Below are 12,785 nucleotides of genomic sequence, written 5' to 3'. Positions count from 1 at the left end.
TACCGTCATGAAACTGTACCTTTTCCTATATGCAAACTTCTAATAAAGTCTTCAATCAATCAATATTTTCTTGTGTTCTTAAAATCATATACGGTAACTATAGCCTCAGAAAGGATTTCTGTGTGAGGCTGGTTCACCAGGCTACGGTAACTATATGGGCTTTGTGAGGAATTATAATGTATTTATTATACATACTGTATCATGTCCTGTGTGTTTCTAGCTGTGTGCGTGCACCACGCACACAGCTAGAAACTGTGTGCGTGGCTGTGTATTGTGAATGTAAAGATCAAAAGATCAGTCTCTAATCCCCCACTGCTCGTATTCAGGACACAAAACACACACACGCATGCACTCGCACGCGCGCGCACACACACACACACACACACACACACACACACACACACACACACACACACACACACACACACACACACACACACACACACACACACACACACACACACACACACACAAGCAGGCATGAAAACACATGTTGGGAGAGAGAGAGAGAGAGAGAGAGAGAGAGAGAGAGAGAGAGAGAGAGAGAGAGAGAGAGAGAGAATGGGGTTGGGTGAAGTGAATGGATATGGTAAACAGATGGTCTCCTTCATTCAGAAGCTTACTGCCGTTCAATAGGCCTGACTACATATCATGTGGAATACAGGCATACATACATAGGTCAAACATAAAGGTCAAACATCAGCCATCTGAGGCTGCTCATTATCTCATCTCCTGCAGAACTCCTTCCTTATACTGTGTGGAGTGGGACATTTTTGATCTAGCAATGGAACACATTTTTTCCCGTTCAGCAGAATCAGAACACACTTACAAATACGCACACACAATCATATGCATGCACACAAATGAACACACTCACATGCCTTCATGGAAGTTCAGTAAAATCAGTCAACCTTCAACATTTGCGGAAAATACATAAAAAAAAATTGTATGTTATTGTGTAACTTCCTGAATGCTGAATTTCAACTTGGAAGTGACTCAGACTGTAGTGTCATTGTTGTATGTTCCTATTGGTAAACCGGAACGTGGAATTCATTTTAATTCAACAGCCTGCTAATGAAAATGAATTCCGTGACCGGGTGGTTTACCAGGCTATTATGTTTCTCAAAAATGTCTGATTGAATTCCTGACAAGGACATTGCAAATGGTTTTAATCATTTCTGTTCATTGAGGGCCATGAAAGAAAGTTGAACAACTTTCATAGAGCTGGTGAGTCTACCACTGACCTCAGCACAAAAATAGTCCAAGGTACGATAGCAGGTGGAGTGGCTATCCTTTGGAATATTAAATATGACCCACAGGTGAAGGTGGTAAGACTTAATGTTGACTGGGCCATTCATTTGAATGAATTATTGCATATAGGTTAGCTTTTATTAATTATTTACTTATGGTTCAAGTTGTGTCTATGGCTTTGGCTATAATGCTGACTGTAATCTGACTGTAATTCTCTATCTGCAAAACATCTGATAACGTTTTGTAATGACAGCAGTTTAATTTTATCTAGTAAAGCTTTTCTGCCTGACAACTTTACTTATGTAAGTGAAGTGTGGCATACAACTTATTGGCAAGATCATTGTATGTCTACAGCAGAAGCATGCCTCCCTGGATAATATAAAGATAAAGTATGGGCTAGACACTTCTGACCATATACCAGTATGGGCTAGACACTTCTGACCATATACCAGCTGACTGTTACTGGTAGTGCTTTTAACATAGGGAAGCTGGAGTGGACAAAACTGATCAAAGAGGACATTGATAGATACTCGATCTTAGCAGACAAAACATTAAGAAATATAGAACTGCCTAGGGATTCCCTAATGTGTTTAAATGTAGAGTACAGAGTCAGACCCAAGTCATGCTAAATGAACTGTGTGCCTTGTTGCGACCGTCAGGTTGCAAGTTACTATAAGCTCCACCGGCTGTCGGTCTGTCTGTCTGTCTGTCTGTCTGTCTGTCTGTCCGTCACATCACACTTTTGCCCTACTCTTATCTCCGGCACCGTTGCCCCTATCGATGCCAAACTTTGCACACACACTCCTTGGATGGCAACTCACAACCTCCACCATCATTTCTCACATGGCCCTCTGTACATTTTGTGCATGTTTGAAAGAACAAGGTTTTTAACATCAAACCTGGGTGGAATAATGTGGCTATGCAACACTCTGAAGCCAGATAGGCCATTAAACTGTGGCAGGTAGGCCTAGACAGAGGTCTTGCTTGAGATTGCAAAATTTAAGCATGCCCTTTGTTTTATTCAGTGGTGTAAAAAGTACTCAAATGTTTTACTAAGTAAAAGTATCAATACTGCAATATAGATATACTCCATTACAAGTAAAAGTCCGGAATACAAAATCTATTTGAGTAAAAGTACAAAAGCATTGGCATCAAAATGTACTTAAAGTACTAAAAGTAAATGTACAAAATGTTTGAAAATAGCAGATCAATAAGCTCACAACGTGTTGCATCATTACATCGGTTATTTTCAAATAGCCAAGGAATAAAATAGTGCTTAAAGGGGAAGACCACCCATTTTCAATATTGTACTGTGTCATTAATATACCTTAGAGGAGTTGTGTGGAAATAGAAAAAAAGTTCCCCCCCTTCTGTGTTGCCTAGAACTGGAGGATTGATTTTGGGGTTTGTATTGTAAATTACAACTTGACGACATCACACATTGTACTTTACAATACAAACCCCAAAATCAATCCTCCAGTTCTAGGCAACACAGAAGGGGGGGAACTTTTTTTCTATTTCCACACAACTCCTCTAAGGTATATTAATGACATATTTCAATATTGAAAATGGGTGGTCTTCCCCTTTAAGTGGATTAATGTATGTTTTATATTATAATCATTTATATCTGCAATAAACTAATAACGAAAGTTTTCAAATAAATGTAGTGGAGTAAAAGTACAATATTTGGATCCAAGATGTAGTGGAGTTGAAGTACTTAAGTACAGTACTTAAGTTAAATGTACTTAGTTACTTTACACCACTGGTTTTATTAAGTCAAAGGAGAATACAATGAAGGCTGATCCGCTTGCAAGGAAACTGCAAAAAAGCAACTATGATGACTTCTGGAAAGAGGTCAGGCCAGGGTCATGAAAACCTCTTCACCATCTGATTGAGGGTGTCTGTGGCCAAGACAAGATTGCTAAAGAGTGGCGGGAGAATAATTGTAATCTCTTTAAAGGAGCTATAGTCAACTTTTTCTTGAAAAACGGATGCTAAAATAAAAATAATGTTTCGAAAATATTTTATAAAAAAATAAGCTTCATATTATGTGTTTCAATAAAAAAATGACCACAAAAAGCGGAAAAATAATGATAACATAATCATTTTGGTCCTTTGTTTACATTTACAGGGTCCGAAAAATGTAAACAAAGGGCCAAAATGATTATTTTATCTTTATTTTTCCGCTTTTTGTGGTCATTTTTTAATTGAAACACATATATGAAGCTTATTTTTTTATAAAATATTTTCGAAACATTGTTTTTATTTTAGCATCCGTTTTTCAAGAAAAAGTTGACTATAGCTCCTTTAACTGTGTTAGCAATTCTGTGGTAATTGATCATGTTGACCTTTCTTCAAACTTTTTGGTCAAATCAGCTGATATGTCTGCTGCCATCAAGTTGCTTGACAATAACAAGGCTTGTAGTTGTGGCTTGGAATATTAATGCAGAACACCTAATATGACAGCTGTAGGCTCTGTGTACTGCTAGTGCTTGCTATGTGTTTCACGGGCCTCATGGTTCATGGTGTCCTTCTTCCTGAATCCATTATGTCTGTATTGGTGCCTGTCCTGAAAGACAAGCCTGGGAATTCAAATAGCATGGACCATACCATTATATACCTATTGCCCTTGTCTTATCTAAACATTGGAAAGACTCCTCCTAACTAGGCTGGAGATGTGTGTTCTCACCATACTGATAATCAGTTTGGGTTCAAAAGAAAACATAGCACTGATTTACATATATCTATGCCTCAAAGGAGATAGTTGACAAATACAGACACCAGAATTCTACAGTATCAGGGGTATTCAACTAGATTAGGCAGGGGGCCACAAGTTGTAAAATGACTTGAAGCCGGGGGCCACAAGACATTTTTTAACGAAAAAATAAATAAATAAAATGGTTGATCGTTTAACTGGAAAACTTTAAATGACCACTTCACCCATTCAATATATAACAGTATATGTATATATTTTTTTATATAAATGCGAGAACAATGGCTGATATTATAGGCAGCATATAACTTTCTAAAGTGTAGAGTTTCAGGATTGTGAGGGAAGAGGCAGGAGATGACGCAAACACAACAGTGATCCCTGGCTAGTAGGAATTGATATGTGTGCAGAGAAATCCTTATTGGCTGAGCCCCCAAGATGCCATCTCCCTCCATTTGAAGCTACTTTCTTCTGAGCTTTGAATGGTTTTGGTCCTTCACGAAAGAATTCTCCATCTCATCCATTTGTTAACCTTTTACCTTTCATTCATACAAACATAGAAACACCCCAGAACCATGTCAGCCTGCACTACTCTTCTCACAAAGACACTCCTGTGCCAGGGACACGCACACAGAACACATTGAAATGTCACTTCAAAATCAAAGCCGGTGCACTAAAAAGGTCTGGCTCAGAAATTGTCCTCTCAAACATCAAAGTGCATAAATGTATGAAGCAGACAGTTAGTCACCATACAGTACTGGGGACCCCCTACCATGACGAGCACTAAGAGTTGAGGAATTATATTACATTACAGTTCTGCGTTGTGAACATGTAGATCTGCTATTTTCAGTTTCTGCCTCTAATATTTTACAATTTGTAATTTTAGAGGTATTAAACGGTCCTTAAATTGTCACTTTAGAAATGTGCAGATACCCTCTATCTATACACTTAAACTCTATGTTGGTTTGTTTACTATTGAGTGAGAACACAATGTTGCACTTTAAGCTGATCATCTGGGGACCCACCAAAATAATTTGGGGAGCCCCCTATACTATAGTCTAGTAAGTAGCCTACCTGAAGGCATAGCAGTGGTTGTGGTTTTCTGGTACCACAAAAAGAAATCTGCTATAATTTCTTCCCATAGAGATTTACAAAAATATTGATTGCGACTGTCAGGTCACAAGTTACTATGAAAAGCTCCACCGGCTGTCTGTCTGTCCATCACGTCACTTCACACTTTTGGCCCTGCTCTTATCTCCGGCACTGTTGCCCCTATCCAAACTTTGCACACACACTCCATGGCTGGCCAACCCCAACCTCCGCCCCTGATTTCTCACATGCCCCTCTTCTAGCGCCACCATGAGGTTGCCGACCTGACGGTCGCTTATCTCCCGATTAGGGAGTCTTACTGGTACAATTATTTTAAGCCTAGAATCAATACCGTTGTTTCCTGTTGCGATTGGCACATTTCACCCAGGTTTTTTCATCTCACTCACGTCACTTTGTCTGCTGACCTCACTCAGCAACGAAATAAACAGAAAATAAACAAAACTTAAAATAAAATAAAACAATTCACCGGATGCAAGCAGTGATCACCCCATGACATGCACTGCAATGTAGTTTCACGCATGCACTACATTGCAGGCGCTTTTTGAGAGTGAAAAATAATAAGAAGACACGTGTGACATGTGTGATCTGGGCAGCTTGCCTCAGGAAATGTGCCAAGCTCAATAGGGAACAACGGTATATATACGATATATTCGGTATATGAAATGTGTTCCAGGTGGAATGTGTTACAGGGCCAACTACACAGGAGCCGAATTTGGCCCACGTGCCTCCAGTTGAATATATCTGTTCTAGAGCACTTGATAGAGTCAATCATGCAACGTTAGTTATGAAATTGATTTCAGGTAAAATGGGGCAATTGTATTCTGAATCATTCCATGACATGGAACCATTCCATGATGTCGCAAAGCGACACATTATGAGCTTGTAGATCTGCTATTTCTTTTTTTCTAAAATGTTTATCCTACAATTTTGTAACACATTTTTCACCAAGTGCCACTGCCAATTGCCTAAGATGTAATCCTGGGCTCTGCTCTCCCTCTGCCAACCTGGGGAGGCCCCCGAACTGAGCTCATACTTCCTTTAGTGCATGAGGAGTGTGCAGGCCACTTCTTATCACCTGACAGGTGGGAGCTTACCCGGTTGGACGTAGCGCATGGAAGGAACACGTTATTCCCACCAGTTATTTTCCCCTCCATCAGGCACCCCGGCTGGCCAGGGGGAGGCATTACTGCATGACCAGGATTACTGCATGTTAGGGGCCAATTCACCCTTTTTCAAGTCCCGCCTGTTGTCCCGCCCCTCTTCGCACCCATTGATTGCTGTGTCTTGGTGGGACAAAAGTCATTTCTTTCCATCCACTACCATTGCAATTCAGTTGCTTCTTATTGTTATTTTGTGTATTCAATTCTCATTTCAAACTTGGTTTCAATAAAAAGGAGCCTCTCAGGTGCAGTATAGTGACTGGGCATGTTTTTAAATTCAATTCAATCTTTATTTTAGACCCAGGGAGATCCATATCAGTTACAATACAATAAAACAATACAAAGAATAATAATACAATAATTCAAAAATAAAAGCACAATGCACCAAGCCCAAATATTCAGTTCCTGACATACAGACATGTGCGCCAATGGTTCCACAGTCTAGATGAGAACCTGACAGAACTGTGTGTAGGGTCCGTTATAACAGCATTGATGTCATTAACTGACTCAGATACCCTACACATAAACCTGACATACGGTTGCGTAGCACAGCAGAGCAGGAGGGAACCCCGACACTCACAAACATCGGGCTTGCACTGGAGCTTCTCAGAGCTCTCAACAGCAGCCTCATACAGTCATTATAGGCCACTTTGAGACGTCTGATGCTGCCTTGTCTGCAACGACACCAAAGGTGGGCAGTATACAGTGGATCAGGATCTAAAAAGAGATATCTTACTGAGCACATGCTAAATTTGCGACACAGCATGTTGGCTTGGGCATACAGCTTCCGCCGCTGTCGATAGATGTCCTTGTCATCTGAAAGGTAATTGGAAATAATATGACCCAAATAAGTAACCTCACTACACACATTCAGAGCAGAGCCAGCCAGATAGAAGTCAGGGAAGGTAGACTGTCTGTCTTCCCTACTTCGGACAATCATGATTTCATTTTACTATTAAAATCAATGACAAAAAATGACCAAGTCGTCTGCATACATCAGGTGATTGATTAGTGAGTCACTAATCCTACACCTAGTTCCACATGTATTTAACATCAAAGATAAATCATTCATATTTATACATTAAAAAGAAAAGGAGACAGAATTCCTCCCTGACGGACCCCATTGGTTACATGAAAGGGAGGAGAGATTGACTTCCCCCATTTTACACTCATCCTCTGGTGAGCATCCCAGAACACTAAGATTCTGACTAGGAACCTGGGGACCCCTCTTTGTGTCAATTTTAAAAATAGCTTTTCATGATTGATGCGATCAAACGCCCGAAAAGCATCAATAAAAGAAACAAACATAGTCGAGTTCTGCCTACTGTATTTTTCTAGAATCTCTTTAAGAGCAAAAATACACAAATCAGCAGACGAAATCAACCTCTCAAGTCTGCTCAGTACAATTGTCTCCAACACTTTGGACAGAACACTGGCCAGAGCAATTGGCCTAGATAATTATCTGAGCTGTTTAGCTTACCCACTTTGTCTTTAATGACAGGCACTAGCAGAACAGTGAGCATAGAATCAGGTAAAAAAATCCATGTACAAAAAATCCCGTAAAACACATAGCAACCAAAGGACACAGTATCTTACTGGCAAGTTTAAGATGTTCTGCTGTAATATTGTCCAGACTACATGCCTTGTTATCCCCTAGCTTCAACAAAGCTTCATGAACTTCAGCAGGGGTAACAATCACCTCATCATTAAAATCTACATCAGAATACTGTTTTTGCCATAACTGTGAGATTTCATCAGACCCACTTACACCATCTATATTTGATGGAAGAGATTTGCAATTATTTACCATTTTTATTTCTTTCCAGAAATCATTCACATTCTTCTTTTGGAGCTTCTTTGCCAGTGAATCCGGCCTCCTTATATTTTCATTTCTTTTAATATACCGAAGGGCATATTTAAAATTAGCATTAGTATGCTTTTTATTTTCAAACAGAGGGCCATGTCTAACTTTCTCAGACTCCGCCCACAACCTAAAAGCCTCTAGCCTCTGAATGGAGCTTATGGGCATGATCATTCCACTCTGGCTTAGCATTACCAAGTTTTGCTCTGTGTTTGTGGAGTGGCTTGCTGGCAATACAGAGAGACTCCACAATTGCTTCATAAAGGGATTAAGATAATTCATTACGATGCTGTTCATTACTGCAGTTCATGTCTCGACACAATAGTGCATTTTTGGCACCTTAATTTTGCCCAGCAAGGTGTATATGGTGTATATACATTCAAGATAATTAACTTTTTGTCGCTACAACACAGCTCTATCCCAATAGCCCAGTCAACTCCCAGTCTAATGACATGAACCAACTGGTCATATTTTTTATTCCACAATGTGGCCACTCCCCCTGGAATTCTCCCTCGAACCACTTTGGAACAGAGGTCGGTGGTGGATTCCCCTGTGAAAGTCCTTATGGCTCGTGTTCAGACCTTCCAGATCTTGTTTAGCCAGGAAAGTTTCCTGTACACACAATACGTTGCACCCCTCCAACAGTTTCTCCACCACAATACGGCGTGATTTGTCCGTTTCACTGTGGCCAACACACAGCCCTCGCGCATTGTAAGATGTAACACAGATGTTCATGTTCATAAAAAGGTTAATAGTTCATTGTCACAGTGACACTATGCAGTCGCAGACTGGCTCTCCAGCAGAGCTGCAGCCCCCCCTGGGCACTTTAACTCCTCCCCTCCCCACTGCTAGCCTCATAATAGCAGCGGCCAGAGTTTGGGATCAAACATTTCATCAACACTCTTACATTCAGACGTCATGAAAAAAGGCTAATCTGCTGTGTGGCGACTCGATCTTACAACATAAATGTTTTTATTTCTCCAAAAATGATGTTTTAGCAAATTCAACATAAAAAAGGCGGAACCAGGGCGGGACAAGGCAGAAAGAGCCTGCTGGTTGGTCAGTCAGGGACCAATCAGAGGGCTGACAAAGGGTGAATTTTAATGCCAATACGTTTTGATGACCAGACTTTCACTTGCAACAGAGTATTTCTACATTGCAGTATCGATACTTTTACTTAAGTAAATGTGAGTTATTTTTCCACCCCTGTGATTCAAGTTATAGGTTATAGCAGGTCCATACTGTGCTGTGGTGGGCTTCAACAATTATTGAAGAGCAGCACAGTAAAGATTTTGACATGAAATACAATGCCAAAAAAAGTAACATCATGATTGTGAGAAGCAGAGAGCACAGGGCATCCCTGCTCTTCAATCAAACATATAATTTTCGGAATGTCTGAGTGAGTGTCTGTCTGTCTGTCTGTCTGAGTGTCTGAGTGTCTGTCACAGCGTTTCTCCTCAGTGGCGGAGCAATTGATCTGAAATCGCATCACCATAAGCATATGAACACACCTGACATAACTGTGAAGCCCGTTTGTCACTTTCACAAATCATATGCTGTATATTAGCATTTTTTATGGTGTACCTATATCTATTCTGCATCTAGCTTGAGGCATATCTATTCTGCATCTAGCAAGACTGCCTCTTTGGCAACATCGATTACTACATCAAAAATGTAAACCACATCAACTGTGGAATTCAATCATGAATACTTGTGCCTCATATCATATCAAGGTCTAATATCATGCAATGAATAGGGCAGGCCATTGCTTCCCAAACTCATGGTCGAGACCCAAAATGCCTCACAGGCCCGTTTTGGAGAAAATAATACATAGCAATTATATAAAATGAATTCACATATGTGAATTAGTGTTCTTTTGTGCTACGATGGTCTATTCAGCTCAGTGGTGTGTTCTACTGTGATACGTATGCTGTATACAATTTAAATGTATCACGCATTTAAACCAAAGAACTCAACTTCAGCTGTTTGCTTTAGATGCGGTATACATTTAAATTCATACATGGTTTGTTTGTTATGTAGACGTTATGGCAATTCATTATGTAGTTTTGTAAATCTGGGTCCAAGGGAGATACAAAATGTGTGCGTGTGCAGTCTGCGCACACACACACACACACACACACGCACGCACGCACGCACGCACGCACGCACGCACGCACGCACGCACGCACGCACGCACACACACACACACACACACACACACACACACACACACACACGTATTGGGTGAATTCTCATCCTCACTTTTTACAACCAAACATGGCTGCTTTACTTAACCAAAAGTGTACATTCAACCCCCCCAAAAGATCAACAACCCCCGCCCCCCCCCCCCCCCCCCCCCCCCCCCCCCGCCCCCTCTTTTGGGTTATGAGATGAATGTTTTTGAGAACTGCTCTATGCCAATAATAGTGCTGAGCATTGTGCTCCCATAATGCATCAAGAGAGGGCCAAAAGAGCAATATAAATTTACACTGCGCTCAACATGATCATCTGAGCAGCCATCAGCTGGGTGAAGCTGAAACAGAATGATCTTATAAAGGTAAATTGTAAACATGCACTTGCACCATATGTGACATGTAGCCTAATTACAAAACATGGAAAGAACATCAAAGGAATGTCAAGTGACCTTATTGGACTGTTGTTTGTAAAAACCTGAGAGATGTACATCAGTAAAGCATACTTTTTGCATTCAAGCCCCATTAATGTGCTCGAAAGTGGTGTCATGCCTTCTGAAGCGGAGGACAGTACCTGGACACGACCAAGGGTAGGATCAACATCTTCAACATCCTCATGAGCAACTCTCCAGGGAACTGGAAATACTTCACTTCCTGCAGAGAGAGGAGAAAAATAATCTGTGAAATGAGATGGGCAACTTACTAGACAGTGGTGGACTGTGACAAAGTACATTTAACAAACATACATTTAACACATTTAACAAAGGCACATTTTTTTAGTATCTGTACTTTACTTGAGTTAATTAGGCTATTTGTAGTTTTGGTTACTTATGACTTTCACTCCACTACATTTCAAAGATAACTAGAAAAGGTTCTCCTCAGAGCTCAGGTCGACGTCTTTTCTTTTACAGCCAGTTGGCATCCAGCTGTTTGGTGCATTAACGCCACCTTAGTTCTGATCCAGAGTAGGCTATGTATCAAACAAAAACGTACCATCTAATTCCCTTTCCCAACCCATACACCCAAACTCACAAACATACAGTACACCCTTTAAGGAAAAATAGGTATCATTAAGACTATTAAAAAAGATATATGTATACATTTTTAGCAGTCATTTCCCTTCATCAGTAACTATATTATTGTGCTGGGGTGTTTCCTTGCAGAAAGACACACCCCCTGGCTGTATTTCTGTTCTGTTCCACTTTATGTTGACATTAAATGTCAACAGAAACAGTGGAGGGACGTTTTTGTCAGGGGGAGCTCAGCCAGAGCTCTTAATTGCTCCCTTTGAACTTCAAAGGGGTTGTGCACTAAGGTAAATGATTGGGCCATAAAAGTGTCATGTCCTCGTTAGTGATCTCTCTAATCAATGAAATCATTAAAGACAACTACCTGTTTGATGCCTGTCATAGAGGGGAGGGGAGGGGAGGGGGGAATGGTTTTGTGTACACACAAGCTTGCCTATTTTTCCTTTAACTACTCTATCCTATCAAACACTCCTGTATTCCTTAAAAACTCCAACAATACCCTAACATGTGCTCTTTCACTCAATATACCCTTTAGGATAAATTCCTGCACCGCACCCCTAAATCTCTCAGATGTTTCCTCATCGTCTCCCTCTCTGTCCCATACCTTCTACAATTCATAAGTACATGCTCCACTGACTCCTCTTCATCCCTCCTCACATAACCCATTCTCATGTTTCCCTAACATTTCTAATGTTTTATTTAGTGCACTGTCTTGTCAATCAATATGCATTACTCTGTCCACTACCCACACTACCCACATTTTTAACTTTGACACTCTTTTGAACATTATATACCGGTAAATGTCTCCCTTTCTCCTCACTATCCCACCTTTCTCGACACATTTGATACATTTTCTCCCATTACACATTAACTTCCACATTACTAATGGTAACCTTATATTTTCCTTTTCTCTAAAGCCTTACTTGCCATCTGATCCACTTTCTCATTCCCCTTCCTTCACCTCTACATGTGGAACCCATACAATTTTAACCTGACCTTTTGCTCCCGATAAGCAGGTTCGTTCCACTAAAACAGAGCAATAAAACAGAGCTGAATATGACCAGTGTTGCGGACTCTATCCTTCTCAGGTTCGTTCCACTGCCATCGGTGTATGAATGTGTATGTTAATGGGTGAATGTAATGCACTGTAATATTTTTCTTCCTCTGCCTTTCATAGCAAATGTTCATGATTTGAAGCATTTTGTTCAAAGCCAACCACTCCTGCAAACTTTAGATGCCAGTCTTAGCCATGTTATGAAAAATGACGGATCCATCTTGATCACATGACTATAGAAATACTGTGTACCGATTTGCATATATTTTTTACAGTACACAGTAATATACATTTTGTTTTTGCAAGAATCTGCCTCCTGGTGGTGCTATAACAGGCCAATATGAAAAATGTGGGGTAGAGGTTCTACTATGGCACCCAGCAAGTGTGTGTGCACAGTTTTACATCGAACAGGCCAGTGG

The 12,785-nt window shown here is 40.5% G+C and overlaps 1 protein-coding gene across 1 annotated transcript in view; it reads right to left on the bottom strand.

Annotated features, from left to right (window-relative positions):
* The window catches only part of slc1a7b (solute carrier family 1 member 7b), a gene marked incomplete at both ends in the record, with an annotated part of 48,547 nt that overhangs the window by 23,738 nt on the left and 12,024 nt on the right, over positions 1-12,785 (bottom strand). The window contains one exon of the mRNA XM_080734714.1: positions 10,859-10,938. Coding sequence (XP_080590840.1) covers positions 10,859-10,938 — 80 coding nt within the window. The remainder of the gene's footprint in view (positions 1-10,858; positions 10,939-12,785) is intronic.

The sequence above is a fragment of the Nannobrachium achirus genome (genome assembly GCF_963921795.1).
Source record: "Nannobrachium achirus genome assembly, chromosome: 1".
Lineage (NCBI taxonomy): Eukaryota > Metazoa > Chordata > Actinopteri > Myctophiformes > Myctophidae > Nannobrachium > Nannobrachium achirus.
This window is presented reverse-complemented; position numbering and strand designations above follow the sequence as displayed.